Genomic DNA, 25706 nt, shown 5'->3' with positions numbered 1-25706 from the left:
AAGCTAAAATTGTTTAAAACTTTGGAAGGTTAACTTAAAACAATTTAAAACTGAAGGGACCGAAATTGCCAAAGTCTTTACTTTACTATAGCAAATAAGTTTGCTTTAATATATAGTATAATGATAAGAACGGGGAAGCCGCCAATGAAATTATAATAAAATCGGGTATGTAAAGTGTCTTGAGGGTCGGGTTTCGTCATTGGACTTGTTTAACGGTTTACCTATATCTATATTTATATTATATATAATGCATGAGACAAGGAAAAATTAAGACACTTAATTTTAAGAGTTTTAAATATTTTAATGCATAAAGTACATGTATAAAAATGGCTAAACTTGTATTTTAAACACAATTCTACCAAGTTACAACTGTGCCCCCATCATCTATAATCATATTATATTTTTAATTTCAATTTTAACCCCCCCCCCCTTCCCGGACTTTTAAACGACTATAACTTTTATAAGCTAATATATTTGAACAAAAATTACACCATAAAAACGAGATTTTTATTTTCTTTAATTTGAGTATCATATTAATATAGTTTATTCAATAAAAAAATTAATATGGTGCGCAGGGGTAATCGAGGCTGGTTTTGATGTTTTTTAGTTAAACAACTGAGCTCAAACGTTAGTAACAATCTTTTTTATTGTCGAAAATCAAAACTGTATAATTGAAAATTGAAATTGAACTGTTACAAATGGCTTGGTTTCATGGTTTAAGCTTCAATGATAAATTTAGTTTTAAGTAATTATATTCTAATTGTACCATTAACTATAACTAAGCACCAACAAAATATGATACATAATAGGGCCATAATAGGAATATTAAAAATTTTAGTCACATAATTGGAAAACTTTAATGGAAAACGTAAGAAGAAAACATATTACAAAAAATCATACGGGAATTGAGTTAATTTAAAGTTGTAATAATCAAGTTTTAATTATATTAATTTTTTTTTTTGCTCAAGTATATTTTATATATCTAACATATATAACAAAACGTATTTAATACTAAACAATATTAACACAATTAAAATGCATTAAATATTTACAGTCTGTTCATTTTTTATATGGACAGTTTTTGGTATAAACCGCAAACCAAACCTTTCACTACAGTTTGAAAATTTTGGTACCGATCGACCAACCGATTGAATTAAATGAAAATCAAACCAACCGTGAAACCAAAATGACGACCAATTTAAATGGTTTCAGGATTTTAAACCGAACCATGAACACCCATAATTATTATTTGATTACCAAGACACGTGTTCTAATACCCGTCATATTAAACGGACACTCGTCTAGTGAAGAAACACTAAGTGACCCCGAGCAGATTACGGATAATCTGGGGGTTAAATAGATGTTTCCCACGAGGGGTTAGGTCCGGCAAAGATGGTTGTTCTTCAGATGACCTGCAAAACAGATACCGTGAGCTCGTCACTGAGAAGGGGGGGTACCTCCTTGTGACCACCCTCCGGCGTGAGAATCAGACTAGATTGCTCTTGAATATAAGTGCATATTAAGAGAAATGACTAGAGCAGATATGATGGTATGAGATAAGATGATAATACCGTTCCAAGGTGTTGGAGTATTTATAGCCGAAGGTAGGTTTCCAAGCAGGTACAGCCGGCTGAATAGTATTCCTGTTCTACCAACTGTGTGTTACGCACGTGCCATGCTGGTGGTTGGTGGGTAGGCAGCGGCTGATAGTGACCAGGCCGGCTGTGTACTATTCCTTTCCCACCAACTGCAGGCTATGCACGTGCTACGACAGGGGTTGGTGAGTAGGCAGCGGCTGATAGTGACCAGGCCGGCTGTGTACTATTCCTTTATCACAGTGAGCTGTCGCAGCTTTGGTCAGATCTTTTGTCCATACCTTGGCAGGTACAGTACAAAAGATCCTCCAGTAATGTACGGACTGGCTCATTTGGGCGGGAGTATTCCCGGCTTGCTCATTCCCTCTTCAGGTGACATTACTGAATTATTTGAGAGTTAGTGCCTTGTGCGTGTAGCCTTGCTGTGCGGGTAGCCTTCCCTGATGGCTAGTATCCGTAGCTGCGGGAACAGGCGGAGTACGTCGACCATTGGGAGGCGTTTCCTGCGGGAGCAGCTTGCGTACTGCGCGTAAGGACGTCGCGTCTCTGAGCATGGTTAGTCCTGCGGATCCAGTTGGTCTTTGCGCAGACGTCTCTTAAGGAGTCTTGCGAGTTCAACTGCGCAGACGTCCCTCTTCGAGGTGAGTCTTGCGGGTCGAACTGCACAGACGTCCCTGTTTAAGGTGAGTCTTGCGTGTCCGACCGCGCAGACGTCCCTGTTGAAGGTGAGTCTTGCGGGTCCAATTGGGCTTTGCTGGGACCTACCTCTTCATCTAGTAACCTGATATGAGCCATATTCTATTTATTACGGGTCAGATGATATTTGTTATGGGCTAGATGTTATTTGTTCTTTGGGTTATATGTGGATTCCTGTTCTTTTTGAAAGAATATATTCGGAAATAATAATGAAAATATTTGTGAGTGTCAATTATAAGTAACCTTTCAACATTTTTTGAAAAACAAGTCATCATAAAAGTACAAATGAGTCTCGCAGGTCTTTTAGCCAACCCGTTACTAGCCGATAATATACCGTGAACAAACTCTATTTAACAGTGGGTTTCACAGGTGCGGATGTGACGGATCTCACGAGTCTCGTTTATTAATATTAATCATATCAAACTTATCAAACTAAACTTTATTACAATGTAAAGTCATTCATGTTAACATGTTTTGAATAGCTTTATGCGGGTTTAATAAAGGTTTAGTTGTGCTCTAAAAAATAAAATCTATAAGCCATTGTTTAAAATTCCAACCCGTCTCGTCTTCACTAACCACTGCACGCTTCTACATTGTCGTACAACCTTATGCCCATCTGCGTTATTTCAAGACTTAAAATCACTTTTAATTCCTTATCGAAAACGGATAAACTTACTAACTAGCAGATAACCTCGATACTTATGAAGCTCAAATGATAAATCTTGTTCTCAAATTCTTCTTTCATGTCAGGGGATGACTCCTCCTGAGGTTACTTCTACACCTCAACCACAAAGTTCACAACCCGAGCCCAACCAAGTCTCACCAGTTGGTTATTGAGTGAAACCCACACCGAAACCGAAGCTATCGGTTATTTTAGAATACCAACAGATCGGTTTTCAGTTATTTTCGGTTTTTTTATTGTGAGTAGACATTACAAAATAAAAAAAATTCAAAAAATAGAGTACCTCATATATATTTAATTCAAAATACAAAAATAGGCACGTATTACGTGGAACCAAATAAATACAAAGTTGTTTGAGTAGTAGAGTTTAAAATTCAACAAAATTCTTAATAAAAAAACACTAAAAGTTTGGCCTGAATCTTCATTCATTATGTTATTCATATTCAAAGTTTAGACCCAATCATCATCATCTTCATAATCTTCATCACGTCAATGGTAGGTTCTTTTAGTGTTTTATTTCCGGCCATAACATCTTAAAAAGACACGTAGAAAACATAGGTTCGATTAATCGGTTTGGTTTTTTTAAATGGATAACCGAACCTAAACCCAAAAATCGGTTTTTCGAAAAACAAAAATATTAACCGTCGGTTAATGCTTCGGTTCGGTTATTCAGTTTCCATTCGGTTAATTTGGTTTTCTGCTCATCCCTAGGTTGAACCATCTTTACTCTCCCTTCAAAACTCAATCTCCTTTTTGGGTAAGAAATCCTTCACCATGATCTGACACTTTGTTGCATGTGGAACGGATATTTATCTGACTCCTAAAGAAGTAAGAAACAATGTTCTAAAGCCCAAGGAGCTCCATTAAGAGCGTTCGAATGGAGTCGAGGTCAGGCTCGTGCATCCAGTTCAGTTCTTGTATCTCTGTGGTATGTAGCTAGGCCTAGTTCCTCATCCTACCTTCAAACTATGGGAATGGACAACCCTCAATGACGAGTCAACCTAATATTACCTAGACAACTTAAGAGTACACTACAGAGTTCATGGGAAAACAATGGTTTAAATTTTAATTAATCTGATTAGTTTTGATAATAACTATTTAAACACAAGTGACATAAAACATTACAAGTTTGATTAAGACATAGAAGAATCTGTTAATGGATAAAGAATGATTCTAGAAGGCTTAAGGAGCTACAGCATAAACATGTCTTCCATCTTGATCTACTTAGAAGACTTTTTATTAATATAAATGGTTATGTCAAACAAAAGTGATATGAATAATAATTTTGAATAGCATATATTACATAACCCACTTTGGTGATAACCTGAATAGTAAACCTCAAAGTCAAATTCTATGGATGGGGACATGCTTGAGGGCTAAAAGCATATGAATACGTTTTTTTTTTTTTGAACAGCAAGCAGGTTTTATAAGTAAGAAAACGTGAACCACCAGCTGGAAGCTGGAACCAACAACAATAAAAACAGAAAGCAAGCACTCTAAAGTATCAACCTATTACAACGGATAAAGGAGAATTAATCCAATCTAACCAAACAATATCCTTATAAGAGGACCTAGATTTAATCCAACCAAAAAGGTTTAGGATAATCTCCTCCATAATTGCATACGTGGACAAACCCCGGTGGACAAAAGTTCTAGCATTTCGCTGCTTCCAGATAAACCACATCGACACAAATATAATCGCCTTTAGAATTCTCCTACCCATAAATTCAGCCACTTGAACCAGCTGCGAGAGGGACTCGAAACCTGTCACGTCATACCCACTCCAAATAGAAACTGCCCTCCAAATCTCCTTTGCCCGAGAACAATCAAGAAATACATGGTTCACGGATTCTTCCACTGACACACAACATAAGCAATTAGGCGGAACCGAGCTCATACCTCTAGCAAGTAAGTTGACAGCCACCGGCACTCTATGTTGCAGAAGCCTCCAAATAAAACAGTTGATTCTGATAGGTATCCAACTATCCCATGAACATAGCGAGCCCGTATCGTCTCCATACAATGATTCAGCCATTACCCCTCTCATCCCATGAACCGTAAATGAACCAGAACCATCTCCTATCCATCTCCATCTATCCCCCTTTCCAGCATGGAACAAGTAAGAAACTGCCATTTGGTGTAGGTCATCCAAGTCGGCAAGGTTAGTGGCTGAAAGGTTAACCCGAGACCAATTCCACACCGTATCTACCATCCCTGTTCCAATAAAAACCAACCTTTCGCTCACTGAACATCCTTTAAGAACCTCCAATTTGTAAAGATCCGGAAATAAATCTTCAAAGCGAACCTGCACAACCAAGCATCTAACCAAAATCTCGTATCCACACCATCTCCCACCTCCTTAACAAAGAGACATTTCAAATGGATACCCAATGAAGAGAAACAAGTTCCAATGTTTGAAATTTTCTGCCACATGCTACAAAGTGATTCTCTAGCCATCTTCCCATCCGAGTGTAGACGAGTAGCGTGAATGGCCTTGATACATCTAGCCTATAATGAATCTTTCTCCGTCCTCCATCTCCACCACCTTTTGGCTAAGAGAGCCAAATTCATATTATAGAGATCGGTCACACCCAAACCCCCAAACTTCTTAGGCTTTACCACCTTGGACCAAGAAACCCAATGTATTTTCTGTTTGTTATCCGACCCACCCCATAGAAATTTCCTTCTAATCTTTTCTAAGTTTTCAAGAACCATCTTAGGAGCTTTAAACATCGAAAGATAAAAAAGCGGTAAACTACCAAGAACCGCCTTAACTAAAGTGAGTCTTCCACCGAACGAAAGCGAGCTAGCCTTCCACCTGTTGAGCCTTTTTATAACTCGATCAATGACCGGGTCCCAATGTTTTGTTAAACCCATATTTGCCCCCACGTGTAGCCCAAGAAAAGTTGTCGGGAGAGAAGCCGACTCACAGTGAATAGTATCAGCCATGGAGTGAACTTCCTGACTCGTTACTCCAACTCCAAAAACTTTGCTTTTATTGAAGTTAACTTTAAGCCCGGAAGCTAAAAAAAAGCACCTTAGTAACCTTGTAAAATTTACTGAGTCGCTTACATTCCAATCTCCTAAGAACATTACATCGTCCGCATACATCACATGTGACACCACCGGGCCGTTATTAGGCAACCGAATACCTATAAATAAATTCAAATGAACGGCCGTTTTCATGACTGCATTAAGCCCTTCCATGGCAATGATGAATAAAAATGGAGCAAGAGGATCTCCTTGCTTGACCCCTCTCTTAAAAACAAACTCCAAAGTTGGCGACCCGTTAACAAGTACGGAAGCCTTGCACGAACGAAGACTTGAGTCAATCCAAGATCTCCATTTGAGCCCGAAACCATCTGATCCAAAACCGAGTCAAGGTAAGACTAGTTAACCGAATCGAACGCTTTATCGAAGTCAACTTTAAACAACATGCATTTCTTTTTACAACTTTTTAGCCACGAGACCACTTCGTTTACGATCAAATGCCCATCTAGAATGTTTCTCCCCTTCACATAAGCGGTTTGCTCTACCCCTACAATAAATGGAATAACCTTTCGAATTCCTAAAGCAAGCAATTTGGAAATAACCTTAGACATACACCCAATTAAATTTATCGGCCGGAAGTCACTGATAGCAATATGATCCTTCTTTTTCGGAACGAGAGAGATAAAAGACGAGAGATAAAGCAAGCATATGAATACGTGGTAGGTAAAGTTGACAAAGACATCTCACAACGTTCATAACATAAAACATAAGAAATGGTGACCGGTCATCCACGATTGATGGAACGGACCATGCCATCAACCACCGTGTGGTCTGTTTGGTGTTTTCTGGTGTTTATGTTTGGACTATAAATAGATGTATTATGCAATCATTATACTCAACTCTTTTGCTCTAACAAAAGCATACTTACCATTCAAATATCTCCTTGGATTCTGAACATCATTCAAACATCAATGGTGGAAGAAGAAGAAGAATATCATCAAAAAGAGAAAAAGAAAAAAGCAAGTGCTACTTTGTATTAATAAGGGGACATCACTAAAGGTGTTCCTAGTGTTTGTTTGAAGAGTATTCATCATGATTTATATTTTGAAAAAAGGGGGGGGGGGGGGGGTGGCTATCTTGATTATAGTGTTATTATTGTTTATGGGTTGGGAGGAACACTATCTTAATATATTGTTAAAGTTGTTGCAATGATACACTATCTTGACATAGTGTTTAAGAGAATTCACTATCTTAACTTAGTGAACATTTTAATACTTGTAAAGATATACTATCTTGACATAGTATTTAAGGGAATTCCCAATTGTTTAAGGAAACAACTACTGAGAAAACTCTTGATCAGATGATCGTGAGGGAACAAGAGTGAATTAGTCAACATGCACTTGAAACCTTTATAAATAAGTTGTTTCATCTCTATCCTATAAACTCTTTAGTTATCATAATTACTATTATTGTGTTGTGGTGGAAAAAGTATAACAAAGTCATTAGCATCAACTCTTTAGATAAGTAGTTTCAGCACTTTCTCCCCTTTCATGGGAACATGCAACGACTTCTTTGCCTTTGGAAGGAAGCATACATCTCACTAAACTTGGTAGTAATCACCAATACCTTCTCACTAATCTTGGTAATGATCACCATTTTGTCTCACTAATCTTTTTAGTGATCAACATATCATCTCTCTAATAACATAGAGATCATCTATACTTCTCTCTTGTTATAGATTGGAATTGATCGTCAATTACCATTTACAAGTTACATATATAAAATAGGGGCAATTTCATAGAATAGTAACCAAGTTTTAAAAAAAGTATTCCAATTAGGTCACTCAACTTTCATATTTTATTAAATTAAAGGCTTTAACATGTTTTTTTAACGTTTTTCTTTTTTGTTTCACATAGGAAATCTTTTTACCTTTTTTTTTGTTTTGACGTTGAGTGGCGACATGGATTTTATTTTTATTTATGAATTTTAATATAATTTAACGCTTTTTAATTTTTTAAAAATATAACTACATATATTGCAAATTCCGACCCCCACATCTTATCCTTCATCTCTTTTTTAACGCACAAAAAAATCGGAGAGACTTGATTTGAAGATTTAGTGACCCGATTTGAGAAAAATATGCATGAATGACCTAATTGAAACACTTTTAAAAGTTGGTTACTATTATGTGAGATATTCCCCTCAAAACAAAACAATTATCAAAGAACAAAGGCACACGAGAGATTTGCGTTGTTCGGTCAAACTGACCTACATAGGGCACTGGTTATTCTTTATTGAGTGATTATAATTTACAAGTACAAGAGATATATTTATAGGTTAGCTAATCAGGGTTTAACACTTTGCCAATCTAGCTAAACAAGAAAACTAACAAACTGGGCTTGGGCTATTAGGGTTGGCCAGGCCCGTTTATTCCTTTTCTCTAATTTTTGGCTATATCATTAATGGGCTGGGCTGAAGACTACATATCTCCAACACGACACCGATCAAATTCGCGCCGACTTATTGCCTCAATGCCCGGGACCGACAACTTTTGGGTTTTACCGACCTCCCCGGTGTAACACACATGGTAAAACACTAGTTATATATAATCATAATATAAACTTAGCAAGACGCTAGGACAAGACTAAAATTACATGTACAATAATGGGTTCTTGAACCACTTGATCCTAGAAATTTTACATTTTCGATTCGTACTACTATACCAAAGAAAAATGTAAAATATATCAAAGATCGTTCGTTTAATTTGACGATTCTTTTTGAATACCAAGTCATTTCTGAATCTCCATAAAACTTACCAATTGACAAATATAATCAACCCTATCAATATATTTCTTATGACTTTGAACTTTCAATGCTTCCAACCACGTCATCAGATCGCCTCGTGTAGTAGACTCACCAACAGAAGGCCAAGCCAGAACACAATGCCAAATCTAATTAGCAACCGAACACGTACCAAAAACATGATCATTAGACTCTTCGTATACATTACACACTAGACATAAACCATTAGGAAAATCTATACCTTTTCTTTCTTAATTTGCTCTAGTAGGAAGCCTATTGATCAAAAGCCACGAAGCACTAACTATTCTAGGTAGATATTTAAACCAAATGGTCTTTCGAATCCTATCAGAAAAATAAAATCATCAATAACCTTCATGAATATTGCCTTTAACCAAAAATTTCACCGTGTTACCAAGCTCCCAAACTGATAGCAAAATCATTGGTAATGGGTAGAAATTGAAATTGAATATAAAAATGGATAGATCTACGGCTTGTTTGTGATACAGATACACCACACAAACAATCGGTCAGGCTGCGTTGAAGGCTGAATCGGGCAAAGTTGTTAAACACGAGAAAGCTTGTTTAGAGAATCAACATGTGTTTCTCCCATTTGCTTTTGATACATTTGGTTTTCTGCCCTAGAGGCGGTGAATTTTTTAAATAGGGTTCAGCGTATCGTACATCGTACCTCTTCGGATTCTAGGTCCCAAGCTTCGTTTTTAGTAAGATTGACTTTGCTATTCAAAAAGGGGTTGCGGCGCAGCTTTTTGCCCGTTTGCCTGCCACATTATTGTAATCAGTTTTGAATTTAAATGACTTGCTATTGAAAACGATCATATTTATAATTAAGATACAGGCACACCACTTAACCCGTAATTAGAGTCCAAGATCACCATCCAAACATGCCAAGTTTGAACTAAGGAAAAATCAATTTTCTTAAAATCCCTTAAGATAAAAATCAACCAAAGAAACTTCATTTATCAAAACACACCGCCTTCTTTCATTACATCCTAAGCATTTTAGATAGAAAAAAATAATAATAATAACCACCACTGAGGAATTAACCCACCCACTAACATTCAACCTACAAGGTGGGCTTTATTTAAGGAAAACAACTAACAATGTAAACTAAAAGAAAATAAACATGAAATTTTATATAGCATAACTTGAAAATAAAAAGAGGTCATTGTGTTTTGTTCCGATTTGAAGCATTGTAGACTTAAACCACTAGAAGTTCAATATTAAATTAACAATTAAAAAGAGCTCATTAAATTAAAGTTTGATTAGTTATGACTAAATTACATAATGAATCATTACTTTAATATAACATTTGAATGTCTCAAGACTCGGAGACGAAGTGGTAGTCAACCCCTTTGACAAAGAATCAATCATCCAGAAGGTGTTAATAGACGACATATTAATACCTATCATAAATCAATATAACATAAAACATGCCCCCAAATTATTTACACCACCTTAGTAAGTGATTTATGCCTTGGGTGTTCATGATCCAGTTTTTATGATTGTTAGGTTAAACCGTGAACCTAATAGTTAGTAATGGCTTTTTATGTTTGTAAACATAAACCAAATCGTAGAAATATTAAACCGAACCAAACCAAAAAGTTACGGTTTAGTTTCTTGGTTTAAGCTTGTTGAACTTTTATATAAGATGCACGCATATAATGTATGATATATATAAAGTAAGTTCTCTAAGAATATGTGAAATTTAACAAATTGTCAAAAACACAATCTGTTGAAAATGTTGCAATGTTGTCCAGTTTTAAGCAAAATACAAACCGCCCAAATTTTGAAAAAAAAGGAAAAAAAATGAACAAATTGTCAAGCATTAACAAATCGTCTAATCAAGCTAATTCTTGGTCGGTCATTGGCTTGGTTTTACGGTTTTCAAATGTAACATTAATCTTCGATTCTTGGTAACATTAATCTTGGTAAATTATGATAAAAAGAATTTAAAGTAGAAAATGTAATACACTATTGATGCTATTTTTTTCCTACAAAATCCGTCAACGTTTTTTTTATATAATATAATACAATATTATATGACAATTATTAAGGATCTAACAAATTAGAATGTTAAAAAAACCTATAAGATTTTAAAAGCTTATAACTATAAGAAAAACTATACAGGGTACAATCCTATAAAGTGGTGTTAACCAAAAGGGTGGTTTTTGCACTTAACTCAAAAATAACTTAAATTAAGCTTGGATGTTCAAGTTTCTTCTAACTTGACAAATTGTTAATGAAAATTCAAACAGAAAATGGAATGTGAAAAGGGACTAATGGTTGCAGTTTAAGGATTATTAATTGGTAACAAATGATGGTGATAGCTTATGATGATATAAAATGTTTATTCAAAATAAGGAGAAAAATAAACATAATTTGCTACCCACCCCCCTTGACTCCCTTTGGAAAATCTTGACATGTTGACTTTTCACCAAATACTTTTCTAATCTTGGTTGGCTGGCTGGCTGCCCACCAGTTACACATCTCTCTCAACACAACCCTATCCCACCCAAAACACCACACTACCTTTCAATGTCTGATTATCACTAGAATACTTTTCAAGAGATGCAGCCCCCTTGGTCCCTCCCAAAAGGTGGTTATACATTATGCAACAAAACCTGGCGATGTAACAACGTAAATTTGATCGGCATCGATTAAGTTCATAATGGTAAAAATGATAATTCCAAAAAAGCATACACACAAAATAGTATTGACACTCATATAATCTATGATAAAAAAACACATAAATTAAAACGATATATACTTGGTTGGTAAAACCCGTGCGATGCAGCTGCGAGTCGACATGAATTTGGTCGGTATCGAGCTACGACACCGAAACTAACCAAAAGATAAATTCGTCGACACTCGCATACAACAAATTAACATATTTAAGAATACAAAACTAGCATAGCTAATTAAAAGGAAAACAAAACTCATGGCGAACCAACAAAAAGAATCAAAACTTACATGTTTTGACGGAAAACCTATACAAATTCGATCAGTATCAATGATACACACATTCAATTATAAACATAATTTAATAAGCCCCAAACAATGCTTAAAAAAATTAAAACAAAAAAAAATACGTGAAACAATATCGTATCGTCACTTGGACCAACTGCAACACCAAACATCACTTTTATCTTAAGCATAATATTTGGGTAGTACGGGATATCTAGCGTGCATCATGAAATACTCACTCTTGCAACACCAAACGTCACCTTTTATCTTAAGCATAATATTTGAGATGTATTCTGATCTTGAGTTGCTCACTGACCTTGCTCATAATTCTTTTGATACCCCTTATATACCCACTCTGAGCATTAACTGATTTGTTCCCAACTGCCTCTGATTTGACTAGCAACCTATTTTCTGAGAACTGCTCTGAAAGTTCGGATTTTCCTAATGTTCAGATTTCCATAGCTAAAGTTCGGTTGGTTTCTGAGGCCCGGATGATAGGCATTTGAGTTCATATTGCTGCTATTGTAACTTCTTTAACCCTGAACATAATTAACCTCGTCGAAGAAAGAACAAAACCTAAACTAAAAAATAACTAAAATAGTGAAGTTGATAGAATATTCCATCTTTTCTCCCGCGAATCATCTTTCTCATACTTATTTATCTTCTAAAGAAATTTAGATCATTAAAATTTAGAATCTAATTCCTCTCTTTTTCCACTTTGCTTGTATTGTTGTATTGTTTGTTGGGTTTTTGTAGTTCGGGCGGGTGGTTAGATTTCGTTTGATGGTTCTATTTTCTCCTCATCTTCCTCATCCAATTTTACTTCATCTGCAGTAAACCCTTGACTTGAGATAATTGCACAGATTGAGTTAAAATCACTCAAGTGCAAATAGGGTTCTTCAGTGGCTTTCCCTTGAAATGTGGGGTTCCCCGGTCAAACTACTATTTCTTATCGAAAATGTCCTCCCATCTCTTACTGGAATAATGATCGGTAGTGGGTTCGTGGCCACCTGTGAAATGAAATGGCTTTAAACCCCCCGACTGGTGGTGGGATAAAAGCTCTCAGGACCCCATCATCAAGCTCATAAAATGGAACATGTGGCTCCCAATTAACATGACATCTTTGTGGTTGTCGATTTCGTGGTTGCTGATTCCATCGACGATTCTGATCAGGTACTCGATCATTTTGGTGATAGTGTTATTAGTCTCTTTGATAATACTGATCCCCATGAACATCCTCAAATTCTTCTTCACCTTCATACTCAACATCCAAATTCCCGACTCTCTCATTACTAGGATGAAATGCATTATCTTCCCCCACAAACTGAAATGGTTCTTGACGGTTTGGTGGTCAGATGTTACTGATCGGTTATCATCAAAATTCAATGTCCAGCTTCTGTTTCGGTTTCCACCCCCACGGTTTACCTGGTCTCGGTCTCCTATATTCGTCTTCTTCACCAATAGCATGTCTTCGTCTTCTTCACCAAGATACATCTTCAGCCGAAAAACCATTTACTTATCATCTTCATCGGTTTCAAAATTTCACAGGGGTCGCTCGGGACAAAATTAGATATATAGCACTGGAATTTTTTTTCACATGGGTTGGCTGACCCTACCCGCTGGGCATAAGTCCACCCCTACATATACATATATATAATGAAAACCCATTTGAGTTGAGAAATCACGTGAAAACCCTATGTAACATCATTTTTTTAAACATATGTAATATATATTGTTACATTTAATAAACATCAAAAAATTTTAAAAAATTGTTTCGTAATTCTTTTACATTTTTTAAACTTTTAAACATATTTTTTAGGATACGGAAAATATAATTATTTTTACAATTTTTATTAACTTTAATTGTAAACCACAATTCGAACTTTAATTTAAAAGATGTGGTTGAAAATGAATTCTAAAGTTTATTCAACTAAATTAGGTTTTTGTTTTATCCTAACCATATATATATATATATATATATGGAAATTAACATACAAATTAAATTAGTGTGCTAACTGTGAGAATAAGTAGTGTAATCATATATACAAGTAGTGTACTCCCTCCGTCCCATTATAAGTGTCATAGTTTTACTTTTCAAATCTTTCTTTTGCAACATTGACCGTAAATATTTTTGTTCGTGTCATATAATACTTGATGAAAATTATATCAATGTAAAATACATTTAAAACCCAATCCATTCATATATTTTACATCAAGTATTATATAACACAAACAAAAATATTGTCGGTCAAAGTTAAACAAGAAATACTTGAAAAATCAAACTATGACACTTAAATGGGACGGAGGGATATATAATTACAATATGCTATAATCACACTACACTATAATCATAAAATGTTATATATATAACTAAATTAATTGATTATTACAGTTAACACACTAATTTAATTTGTATTTGAAATCCTTTTATTAAAATTGCTTGTAAAATATCTATGTTTCATAATGTACTTCTTCCCCAAGCAAAAACTTGCTCCCGTACATATACATTATATATACACGTCCCAAATAAAAAAAATAAGAATAATAAAATGATATATCGATAAAATACTTAAAAAGGAAACTGAAAATGAGTGAAAGGGACCTTGTACATACTACACAGAGAAAATTATATTTACTTTTAGTTTTCTGAAAAGCATAACCATTCAATTATTTCATCTTCATCTTCCACAAATACACCCCTCTTTCTCTCAACAAATTACCCCCCCCCCCCCCATCTAGTGTGTCTATGTATGTATTTGCTTAGTCAAATAGATAATTAATTATTAGTGTGTTCACATATGGACAATCCATGGAAGAACAATTCCTTAAATGCTCTCCATTTTCCATCTTGAAGAAACCAAAAGATCCAGTTTGCTTCAACAAATCATCGAATCGTTCGTTTTCGCTTACATTTGCCTTTGGTCTCACTTTCCTCTTCTATCAAAGTACAGATTTCATGCTAGTTTAAATACTATTAATATATAGTACATCTATCATCTATGTATATATAATTATATACAAACTTATTAGCATGTGTTTCTTCATTCCTTCTTATATCCATGCACATATGCCAGTTGCTTAATCTTCATTGATGGAGTATACAAAGAAGGAAACAATCAAGCAAGTTCATCATCTGGGAGTCATGCCATGAGGTCTTTTCTTGACTACCAGAAGTCAATGTTCTTGATTGATAATTACAGCGGGTAAGAACAAGAAAAATGCAATTTGTACTCTTAAGTTATTAATAAGCTTTTTTTTTTTTAAATATTCACAAGCCATCTTTATAATTTTTATCTCTGTAGAAGAGTTCCGGGATCTGCATTCATGCACAATCGAACATATATGGAGTGTAAAGGATTAGAGCTTTTAAAACTGGCATCAAATGCAGCACAGCTACAATTTTATCAAGTATACAAATCTACATAAAGAAACTTATATAAAAATATGATTTAATTTCTTGATTCTTGCATGCATGATTTTGAGCTAATAAGTAACCCTATTTTATTTTATTTTTGTACTTGTAGGAAGCAGGGATTAAGGTATGCCAAATGTATACAATGATAATAATAATAAACTTATCAATTTGTAGTCTTGAATATTTGTTTACGCGCACATACGATGATAAACTTTAATTACAGACTGCAATTTTTATGGGGTGTGAAAATGGAGAGATTGAGCTTGGCATGTCTAATGACTCTTCACAAGTAATAATTAGAAATTTAGTTACTTTATTTCATAACATTTTGCTTGTTCTTAAACTCCTTTTTATAACTTATGTGTTTTTGTAAATAGATTAACTTTGAAGTTGAGTTAAAGAAGTTGTTTCCTGGTGATTTCCCACAAGTGGTTACACAACCACTGATCAAACTCGGCCAGCAGCTTCATCTTCTTCATCGTCTTTACGATCATTATCGATGGAAAACAGCGTGGATAATTACCCACCTTTTCTCTTCAACATGCTTCAAACTAGTCATATGCCAGAAATATATGGTTTCAAGGAACCATATATGGACCCAAAAGCACCAAATCAACAAACAATGAGATCACAAGATTCTATTCAGCAAACTCTAGTTCAAATTAGAACCAATCAATCAATACCTTCAAGAGAACAAGAAGAAGCTGAAATGACAAGAGCAATACTTGCAGCTATTTCTTCTTCTCCTCCTTCGTCCTCCTCGCATAGGCAACAAGCCCCACGAGTTGCTAGTGCTTTTAAGAGATATAGACCGTATTTAGGACCTACAAAACGAGTTCAGAATCGACAAACTCTTTACCGAAGATCACTTTCTTTCTTTAGAAACTTGAACGAGGCTCGCGCCCAACAAGAATATCGTATGGTCCAAACAACACGGCCAACAAGCAATCAACTTCATCACATGATGTCAGAGAGAAAAAGAAGAGAAAAACTTAATGAAAGCTTTCAAGCTTTGAGATCAGTTCTTCCTCCTGGGTCTAAGGTACGTACATGATTTGTTTGTATCACTTTTCTTATTGTAAATGTGATCTTTATTTCATTACATGAGTAATAAACAATACAGAATTGATTTCTTTTGAGAACCGTTTTGAGTTTTAAGAACTCGAAAGAACTCAACATAACAAATTTTTTTTTGAATTTTTTTACACATGTGTAATATATAAGTGTAAGTAATGTACAAAAAATTGCAGTATTTTTTTACATACCGAATCGACTTTTTACACATGTGTAACTAACATTTAAACTTGTGTAATTATCAAAAATATTTATTCTCTCTCCTGATTCATTTTTTAATTAAATTTAATCTCAGCCACATATTTCATATCATTTAATTAAATGTGTGGTCCAAAATTGAGTATTTAAAGTTCTTAAAACTAATCAAGTTCTCAAAATATCACTCCCAACAAAATCATAGTAATATATATATTTTTATACACACACATATATATATATCCATATCCACTTTGAGAAAATTAACTAGGTTTTTATTTACAACTTTTTTGACGGCCATTTAAATCACTGATGGACAACCGACCCATCTAATCATCTTCACTCCATTCTCAGAAGGAAACCTATTGTTGGTGAAAAAACCCCTGGCTCAACCTGAATCCCCTACTTTTTATCACAAGTGTGACTTGAATACAAAACCTCCCCGATATAATATTGATTGAGAGATCTAATCCGATATAATATATTTTGCATTGTGCTTTTAAGATATTTATCTTGCTTTTAGAGGATTAAATATTCTTATTCCATTGTCTTTCTATGGCTTCTGATTGTAGAAGGATAAGGCATCGGTGTTGTCCAACATAAAGGAGTATATAGGTTCTTTAAAGTCTCAAGTTGATGAGCTTAATAAAAGAAACAAATTTTTGGAAGCTGAGCATTTAAGGAAGGACATACTTCATCAAGATTCTAGTGTCTTTTCCAGCGATCAGAGATTAGTCATCGGTATCACGGATGTTGAAGAATCAACTTCAGAATCACGAGTTGTCGACATGGAAGTGAATGTAAGAGGGAATTTAGTACTCGAAAATTTGGTCATTCGGATTTTGGAGTTCATGAAACAAATCGAGAATGTAACTATTATGTCGATAGATGCTCGGACACAACCATTAGAGACTCAAACTACCACAAATCGAGTTGTTTTGAGATTGCGAATTCAGGTATATTTTCATATAATCTTCATTTGAAATAAACACATATTTTCGTTTTCGAAAAAACACATGCTACTTTACAACAACACTTTAAAAAAATTGAAGGTGAAAAATATTATGTTTTTGTTAAAAAGTAGCATTTATATTGATACAGAAGATAAGCTACTTATAAGTTCTGCCGCTAATCCTTTTTATATAGCAAAACTAAGTTGTTTGTATGAACATTGATCATCATGATGATCTAGTTTGCCTATATTAAGGATCACACATAATATTATGTGTAACATTAACAATACATGGCCGACTTTTGAGGTGTGCAAGCTGTACCCTTGGCCGGGACACTTTTTTTAGGGGCCAAAATTTCTGTATATATTCTTATATAAACCTTGTATAATATAATTGGATTTGATAATCTTAAAATTATCTGTAAGCGTATATGTATATATACGCCCAAAGAATACACACGCCGTACATGTTATACGGCGTGTAACTTATATGCCGGATAAAATATACACCGCATATGTTGTGTGTGTGTATATGTATATATAGTGTTCTTTGTTCCTTGTTGTAATGTAATTTTCATTCTAAGATAATAAAATTTTTTTCCCTGTTTCATTTTTTTTCTATTTTGTGTTATCATTTTCTTATCATCGTTCCTGGTTTACTTCGGGTATTGATCTTGTTATCTTCTTGACAAAGCTCTATTCATCTCTTTTTCAGTCTACTCCTCTTCTTTTCAAAAGACTTAACCGTTCAAACTTCCCCATTTTTTCTCAATATATCATTTTCTTGGTTATGATATGTTTATCAAAGTTTCAGATCTTTTCTCATTCATTTTCACTCAAAATCTTGCATTTTTTCCTTGCTCTCAACTTATACGCCGTATACGTTTCCTTTACTTACACGACGCATAAGTGCCGTTTCATGTGTATAAGTCTTAGCGTATATCTTATACGCCATATAAGTTTCTCTTACTAACACGGCGCAGAAGTCTCCAAAGTATATAAATATACACCGTATATGTTATACAACACATTAGTATTTTTTTCACTTTCTTTCCTTCCTTTCGTGCGTTTGTTTCCTTTTTGTGTTTTCAATGGCAGCTTCAAATAATTTTTTGGTTCCAAATAAGACAATTGATTCCTCGAACCCTCTTTACCTTCACTCTTCTGATCATCCCGGTATGATCCTTGTTTCTAAGTTCTTTGATGGTACTGGTTTTGGAGCCTGGAAAAGAGCAATGACAATTGCTCTTTTAGCTAAAAACAAGCTCGGTTTCATCGACAACACTGTAAGCATGCCGGTTAATGAACTACATCTTGCATTTTAACAACGTTGCAATGACAATGATATGGATATATCATGGATTCTTAACACTCCTACTCATGATATTTGTGAAAGTATCTTGCATGCTAAAACTTCTCAGATTCTTTGGAATGAGCTTAATTCTCGTTATGGTCAGGCAAATGGCGCTAAGATTTATCAGTTGCGAAAGAACCTTTGCCAAATAACTCAATGTAGTGGTGATAGTGCTACTTACTTTTCTAAGATGAAGTTGAATTGGGACGATCTGAATGCAATCGATAAAATTCCTTCATGCACTTGTGAAGCTACTCATTCTTTCGCTAAAAGAGATGAGGATCAAAGGCTAATTCTGGTTGGCCTTAATCCTAGTTATGACATGATCATAAGTAACATTTTGATGATGAAACCTCTTCATTCTATCAATCATGCATATGGAATTCTCATGCAAGATGAGAAGCAAAAGGCAATTCACACCACCACTGATTTCACTACAACATCTGCATCTATGAATGCAAGCAAAGGAGGTCACGTCAGTGGAGGAACATGGGAGAATAGGAGGAATTTGGTGTGCACTCACTGCAAGAAGAATGGGCATTCAGTGAACAAATGCTATATGGTTTTCCCAAAGAATTCTAGTTCATCAAATGAAAGAAGTATGCTAACCTTGCTAAAGAAAAAGGAAAGAGTGGTTAAAATAAGCCGACCTGCAAGGTATCACTCGGCAACAATATCATGACTTGATGGTTTTATTGCAGCAGAATCAAGTTCAATATGGTCCTTTAACTACTTATGTTGCTAACAGTGCCACAACCATCAATCAAGGTTCTTTCCGAGGTATAATGTCTTGCATTTATTCAAAATATTGTTCCAAATGGATCATTGATACTCGTGCTAATGACCATACGTGCCATGATCAAAATATGTTTTCAAGCGTATATTTTCACAAAAATCCTATGTCTGTCATTCTTGCTAATGGCACAACCGTCACAGTCAATCAATATGAGATTGTTCTTTTAACTGATAATATTTCTTTGTCAAATGTTCTTTTAGTACCACATTTTAGAAATAATCTTCTTTCTGTGTCAAGATTATGTTATGATACTAATGGTATTTTTCTTTCTTTAAAAACATTTGTGTCTTGTTGGCCATTCTCTAAAGAGCGCACAGGTTCTTGGTGATATGTTGAATGATCTTTACCTCCTCGAGGCCACTGAGCATTTTCCTATCAATTCTTTTGTTTCAAATAAAGTTTGTAACTTTGTTGTAAGTAGTGAAATTTGGCACAACAGACTCGGTCATTTACCAATTTACAAACTTATACAATTACCTTTCATTTCTAATGATTCTTTGAAATCTATTAAGCATTGTGATATTTTCCTACGGCACGACAACATAAACTGCTATTTCCTACTAGTACCATGTCAACTAGTAAACTTTTTAAGCTAATTCATATTGATGTTTGGGCCCATATTTCATAACTACCTACAATGGGTTTAGATATTTTTTTAACCATCTTGGATGATTATAGCACAACCACATGGCCACATTTGCTTTCACTAAAAGCAATGCCTTTCCATACTGCAGTCTTTTATTGAAATGGTTAGCAAACAATTTGGCACGAATGTTAAATGCATTAGATCTGATAATACCTTTGAACTAGGGTCTGGATTAATCCAACATGCTTATTTTTTGAGTAAAGACATTGATCATCAGACCACTTGTGTGGCTGTTCCTTAATAGAACACTATCGTTGAAAGAAAGCATAAACATTTTCTTGAAACCTCGAGAGCTCTTATATTTCAATCTAAGCTTCCTGTTCAGTTTTGGAGTGACTGTGTTTTAAATGCAACACATTTGATCAATCGGTTTCCCACCAAAATTCTCAACAATAAAACCCCTTATGAGGTTTTAATATGAAAAGTTCATTTTTATGCTCACATGAAATCTTTTGGTTCTCTGGCTTATGTTTCCGCATTGACTCATGGAAGAGACAAATTCAAACAAAGGGTTGTGCCTTGTGTTTCTCTGGGATATTCTCTTGGTAAATATATGATCTTGACACAAACAAGTTTATCATATCATGAGACGTTGTTTTCTTTTAAGCTTTATTTCCTTCGATAACTAAATCCAAAGAAAGCTTTATTTTCCCATCCATTAACCACATCAATCAATTGTTTGATGATCCTTTGTCTACTTCTTCTACTCCTCATATTCCTGATTTTATCATCTTTCGTTGCTCACAATCCTTTTTCTTCTGTTCCTATTTCAAATTCTCTTTCTAATGATTAACTTGTTCGAAGATCTTCAAGAACTTCTGATCCACCCTCATACTTAAATGAATATGTTTGTAGTAACTATGAATTTTCTCATCATTGTTTCCATACTGTCACTAATTCATGCTCCTCTCATATCTCTTGTTCTTCCTCTCACATTCTTCCTTCCAGCCAGTCTCTCGCTCAAGCGATCTCTGATTTATATGAGCATACTTCATATAAGGAAGTTGTCGGTATTCCTGAATGGCAAGATGCCATGAAATCTGAGTTTCAGGCTCTTGAAAATATTAATAATTGGACCATTATTGATCTTCTTCCTAGAAAGAAAGCTATTAAAAGCAAATGGGTGTTTAAAGTTAAACACAAAGCACATTGGACGATTGAGCATTGTAAAGCAAGATTGGTGGTGAGAGGGGATACTAGAAAAGAGGGGATTGATTATAGTGAAATTATTTCTCATGTTGTCAAGATGACCATCATTCGAAGCCTTGTAGTTGTCGCTACAAAACAAAGTTGACCTCTTTTCCATCTTGATGTTGATAATGCCTTTCTTAATGGGGACTTAAATGAGGATATCTATATGCTACCACCACTTGGTTTGCAATTCCCTAATAATCAGGTGCTTAAACTTTAGAAATCCTTATATGGTTTGATACAGGCTACTCAACAACGGTATGGAAAATTGTCTTCCGCAAAAGTCAAGAGGGTATGTGGGTTCTCTGAACGATCATTCTTTGTTTTCAAAGTCTATGTGATCATTAGTGGTTTATGCCGCTATATATGTCGATGACATTTTAGTTACTAGGAACAATTTGGAAGAGATCAATTCTCTTAAGACTTTCTTGGATTCATCTATCAAAATCAAATATCTGGGAAGTCTCAATTATTTTTTTTGGAATGGAGGTTCTTTACACAACTAAAAGTATTATCATGTGTCAACGCAAGTTTGTTAAGGACATGATTTCTGAATGTGATACTTCCAATCTTTCAGCCACCAACTCTCCATTGCTTCATCATTTACAACTTCAAGCTCATGCGGGACCTGTTCTTGATGAACCTTTACGATCCAAGAAACCTGTTGGTAAACTTAAATGCCTTACTAACACAAGACCGGATAATTCTTTCGATGTTCAATATTTGAGTCAATTCATGCAAGATCCGAGGATGTCTCATTGGAATGCCGCTCTTCATACTCTTTCATATGTCAAATGAACTTTATCTCAAGGATTATTTTTCAACAATAATCCTTCCTTTACTCTGCATGCATTCTGTGATACGGACTGGGCAGCTAGTCCTAATACTCGTCAATTGGTTAGTGGTTTTTATGTTTCACTTGGGGGCTCTCCAATTTCTTGGAAATTTAAGAAACAACCTACTGTTTCTTCAAGCTCCGTTGAAGCGAGTACCGATCTCTTCGTCGTGTGACTGACGAACTTGCATGGTTGACAAGACTTCTCTCGGAGTTTAATGTTCCTAATATTACTCCTGTCACATTCAAATTTTATAGTCAGACTACAATCTATATTGCAAAGAATCCTGTCTTTCATGATCGGACTAAGCACATTGAAATCGATTGTCATTTTGTTCGCGAGAAGTTACAAGAGGGTCTCGTGACTTTGGTACATACAAACACAAAAGATCAGCTTGCTGACATTTTTACCAAGAGCTTGTCGAGGCCTCATTTTCATGAGCTTCTATGCAATTTGGGGTTTTCTCAACCTCCAACTTGAAAGGGGGGGGGGGGGTAAGTCTATATATGTACATATACGCCCAAAGAACATATACACCGCGTATGCTGTGTATATATATAGAATTCTTTGTTTCTTGTTGTAATGTAATTATCATTTGAGATAAAAAAATTTTCTTACATGCTTTGTTTCTTCTTTCTTTTCTAGTGTTATCCTTTTCTATGATTACATTATCGGACTCAAAACTTTTTATAATCTATTTGGTAAAGTTTAGGTTATTGTGCCTTAACCAAAATTCACCTCGTAAAAAATGTTAGGAGAGCTTCATGAATTTTCGGTTAGCCATTAACTATTAATGTATATTTGATTTTATTACTAAATTTTTTGCTATATTTATTGTTATAATGTTAATTTTGATAAAAAAAAATTAGCTTATATATTTCATTACTCGTAAGGGTCTATAACTTTTTTTATTTCATCTCGACTAAGATATATAAATTCTCAAAGACTTGCTGAATATTGAATTCTTGATTTTTCAACACCTAGGACTTTTACTTAACTTATCACACTAAGAAAATATCCTTAGTACTAGGGATGAGCAAATTCGGTACCGGTATTGAAATCGGTATCCATTTGGTACTGTCGGTACCGAATCGGTATCAAAGCTTTGAGTTTTCGAATCGGTACGGTATCGGTATTTACTGAATTTTTACCTTCAATACTTGTACCGTCCTGGTATCGGTACCGGTACCCAACCGAATATTTCGATACCGATACCAAGAATTTGTGATTTTCAGGATTGGTATTTTCGATACCAGTACGGTACCATACTCATCCTAGTTAGTACAAACGTCCAATACATGCATATAGCAAAAGACAATTAATATTGTCAAATAAAGTAAAAGAACTTAATTAACTACCTATATATTATTATTAATACTGTTGCTTTAGAAAACTGGAAGCAAAAGAAAATATTAGAACTTTATTGATACGAGTTTCTACTTGTAATTATTATTTCTTTTAGAAAAACATGATTGAATATTATCAAATCAAATGAGATGATATTAATCTTTAAAGCAGCCAACTTGTTTAATAATGTGAAGATGATGGTTAAGACTTACAATCTTAAGGTTTTATGTTCAAAACCTGACTCAAGGGTTTCTTTCACAGTAATGAGTGTCCTCTTTGATAGTGTTCTTGAGTGACTCAGATTTAAAGCGTCAAAACTAGTATAAACAATTAACATCATATCTTAAAAACATTCACTGAACATTAAAGGGTGGTTCAAACACTGTTAATAAAAGCTAGACCATATTAACCTTTTAAACACATGAACTTCATTAGTGGTTTCTTGGAACCCCTTTTCGTCAACCTTTTTTTGACTAAACAAAAGCATTATCAATTCCAGTTTTAAGTGTATTGGGTTGGTAGTTAAATAATTAATTTGAAACATCGCATATGGGAAAATTTAAAATGTAGAGGGAGATGAAAATGAGAACTATAAGAAAAAAAAACCTTTTAAAAATAATTTAAAATAAATTAATAAACAATCATAACTTAAAATATAAATAGAAAACAAAAAAAATTAAAAAAAAAACAAAATGCTTCCACTGCTATTTCTGTTAAAAAAATGACGAAAATACACAATGAAGAAAATAAAATAAACACATTGATAAATAAAAAAGGACACACAATAGATCACATATAACATAATGCCGAACAAAATATAACACAACGTTGAAAAATATAATATAATATCAATAAAAAAAGACACAATGTAAATGAAAAAAACACACAATCAATAACGAAAATAAAAAAAAATACACAATGATATTTTTTCCTCAACATTATGTCTTTTATTTTATTTTGAGAACGAGGAAGACAGTGGAAACATTTTGTGTTTTTAGTTTTTTCATTTTTTTATTAAATTTTGAATAATAATTTTTTTATTAATTTATTATTATTTTAAAAAACCTTCTTATTTTTTGTCTTCTTTAACCTGACCCCATAAAAAAGAAAAGCCAAATATAGTCTAAAATAATATGAAAACATATGTTCTTACTATCTGTTCGTATTTGAAACCATTTAAATCGGTCTCGGTTTAGTTGTACGATTAGTTTTTCCTTTAACTTTTTGGTCAGTTGAAAATTTTTATTATACACAAATAAATTTTTATTACATAGTATATTACACATTTCTTTGTAAATGACAAATATGCTAATTTTCACGACAATTTGAAACAAAAAGTCTATTTATATGATATTTAATAATAATATTAACTACATTTCCTAATGTTTTCCTTTGTGCAGGGAAGTGAATGGGACAGATCAAACTTCCAAGAAGCAGTGACGAGGGTCCTTGATGACCTGGCCCGATGACATGTTGCCATAGATTTTTGCCACGTGTTGTGGACCACTTTAGAAAACCTAACCAAAAGATGTTCACTTTTCAGCTTTGTGTATGCATGTGGAGTTCGATAGGTGTTGTTATTCAAAGAAATTAAAATGTTAATAATTCACTGGCTTGTAATTGCTATCAAGTCTAGTGACAGTTGTAATTTTAAATTTTGTTACTAAGGGTGATTTCATATTAACAGAGAAGTCACTTCACCTTTCTTTATATTTAATTATCTCGTTCAAGACAAACTATAAAAGTCTGATTTATAGGGGTGGGCATAAACCAGGTAAAATTCGCGAGACACGCTTTACCCAAACCAGTGAAACTCGTTTATAGTTTTATAGAGCATACAGAGTTAATCGGGTCCCGGTCCAACAGCGGGTTTGAAGGAAGACCCGTGAACAAATTTGTATTTGAAATCAACCTAATTAGTTGATTTATATATTGTTGATTAAATTTGTTATTTTCTTTATAACTTGATTTGTTTTACTAATTTGATATTTAGTTTTTTTGAGACTAGTTTTATGTATAATTATCATTTATGGCATACCATTGTATACGTATAATGAAAAGAAGCATTGATTTACACAGAACATATATATGTTGGTTGTTACTAGTAAGTGTTGCAATTCTTATATTGTTAGTTATGTTTGTGTTATTA

The 25706-nt window shown here is 34.2% G+C and overlaps 1 protein-coding gene and 1 pseudogene across 2 annotated transcripts; one reads left to right on the top strand and one right to left on the bottom strand.

Moving 5' to 3' along the window:
* Nucleotides 1-4477: 4477 nt before the first annotated feature.
* LOC143572782 (uncharacterized) lies at nt 4478-5185 on the bottom strand. The gene has a single exon (XM_077057840.1). It carries the CDS (start codon nt 5183-5185, stop codon nt 4478-4480), a length of 708 nt encoding a protein of 235 aa, XP_076913955.1.
* A 9395-nt stretch (nt 5186-14580) lies between these two features.
* Nucleotides 14581-25375, top strand: LOC143572769 (putative transcription factor bHLH041; annotated as a pseudogene). The gene is made up of 8 exons (XR_013142321.1): nt 14581-14696; nt 14826-14954; nt 15054-15159; nt 15276-15290; nt 15390-15455; nt 15544-16208; nt 17008-17391; nt 24958-25375. The product of XR_013142321.1 is annotated as a putative transcription factor bHLH041 (transcript).
* The last annotated feature ends 331 nt before the right edge of the window (nt 25376-25706 follow it).

Source organism: Bidens hawaiensis, unplaced genomic scaffold (assembly GCF_021521415.1).
Source record: "Bidens hawaiensis isolate Kalapana, Puna unplaced genomic scaffold, B.hawaiensis_p1.1 tig00026008_1, whole genome shotgun sequence".
Lineage (NCBI taxonomy): Eukaryota > Viridiplantae > Streptophyta > Magnoliopsida > Asterales > Asteraceae > Bidens > Bidens hawaiensis.
This window is presented reverse-complemented; position numbering and strand designations above follow the sequence as displayed.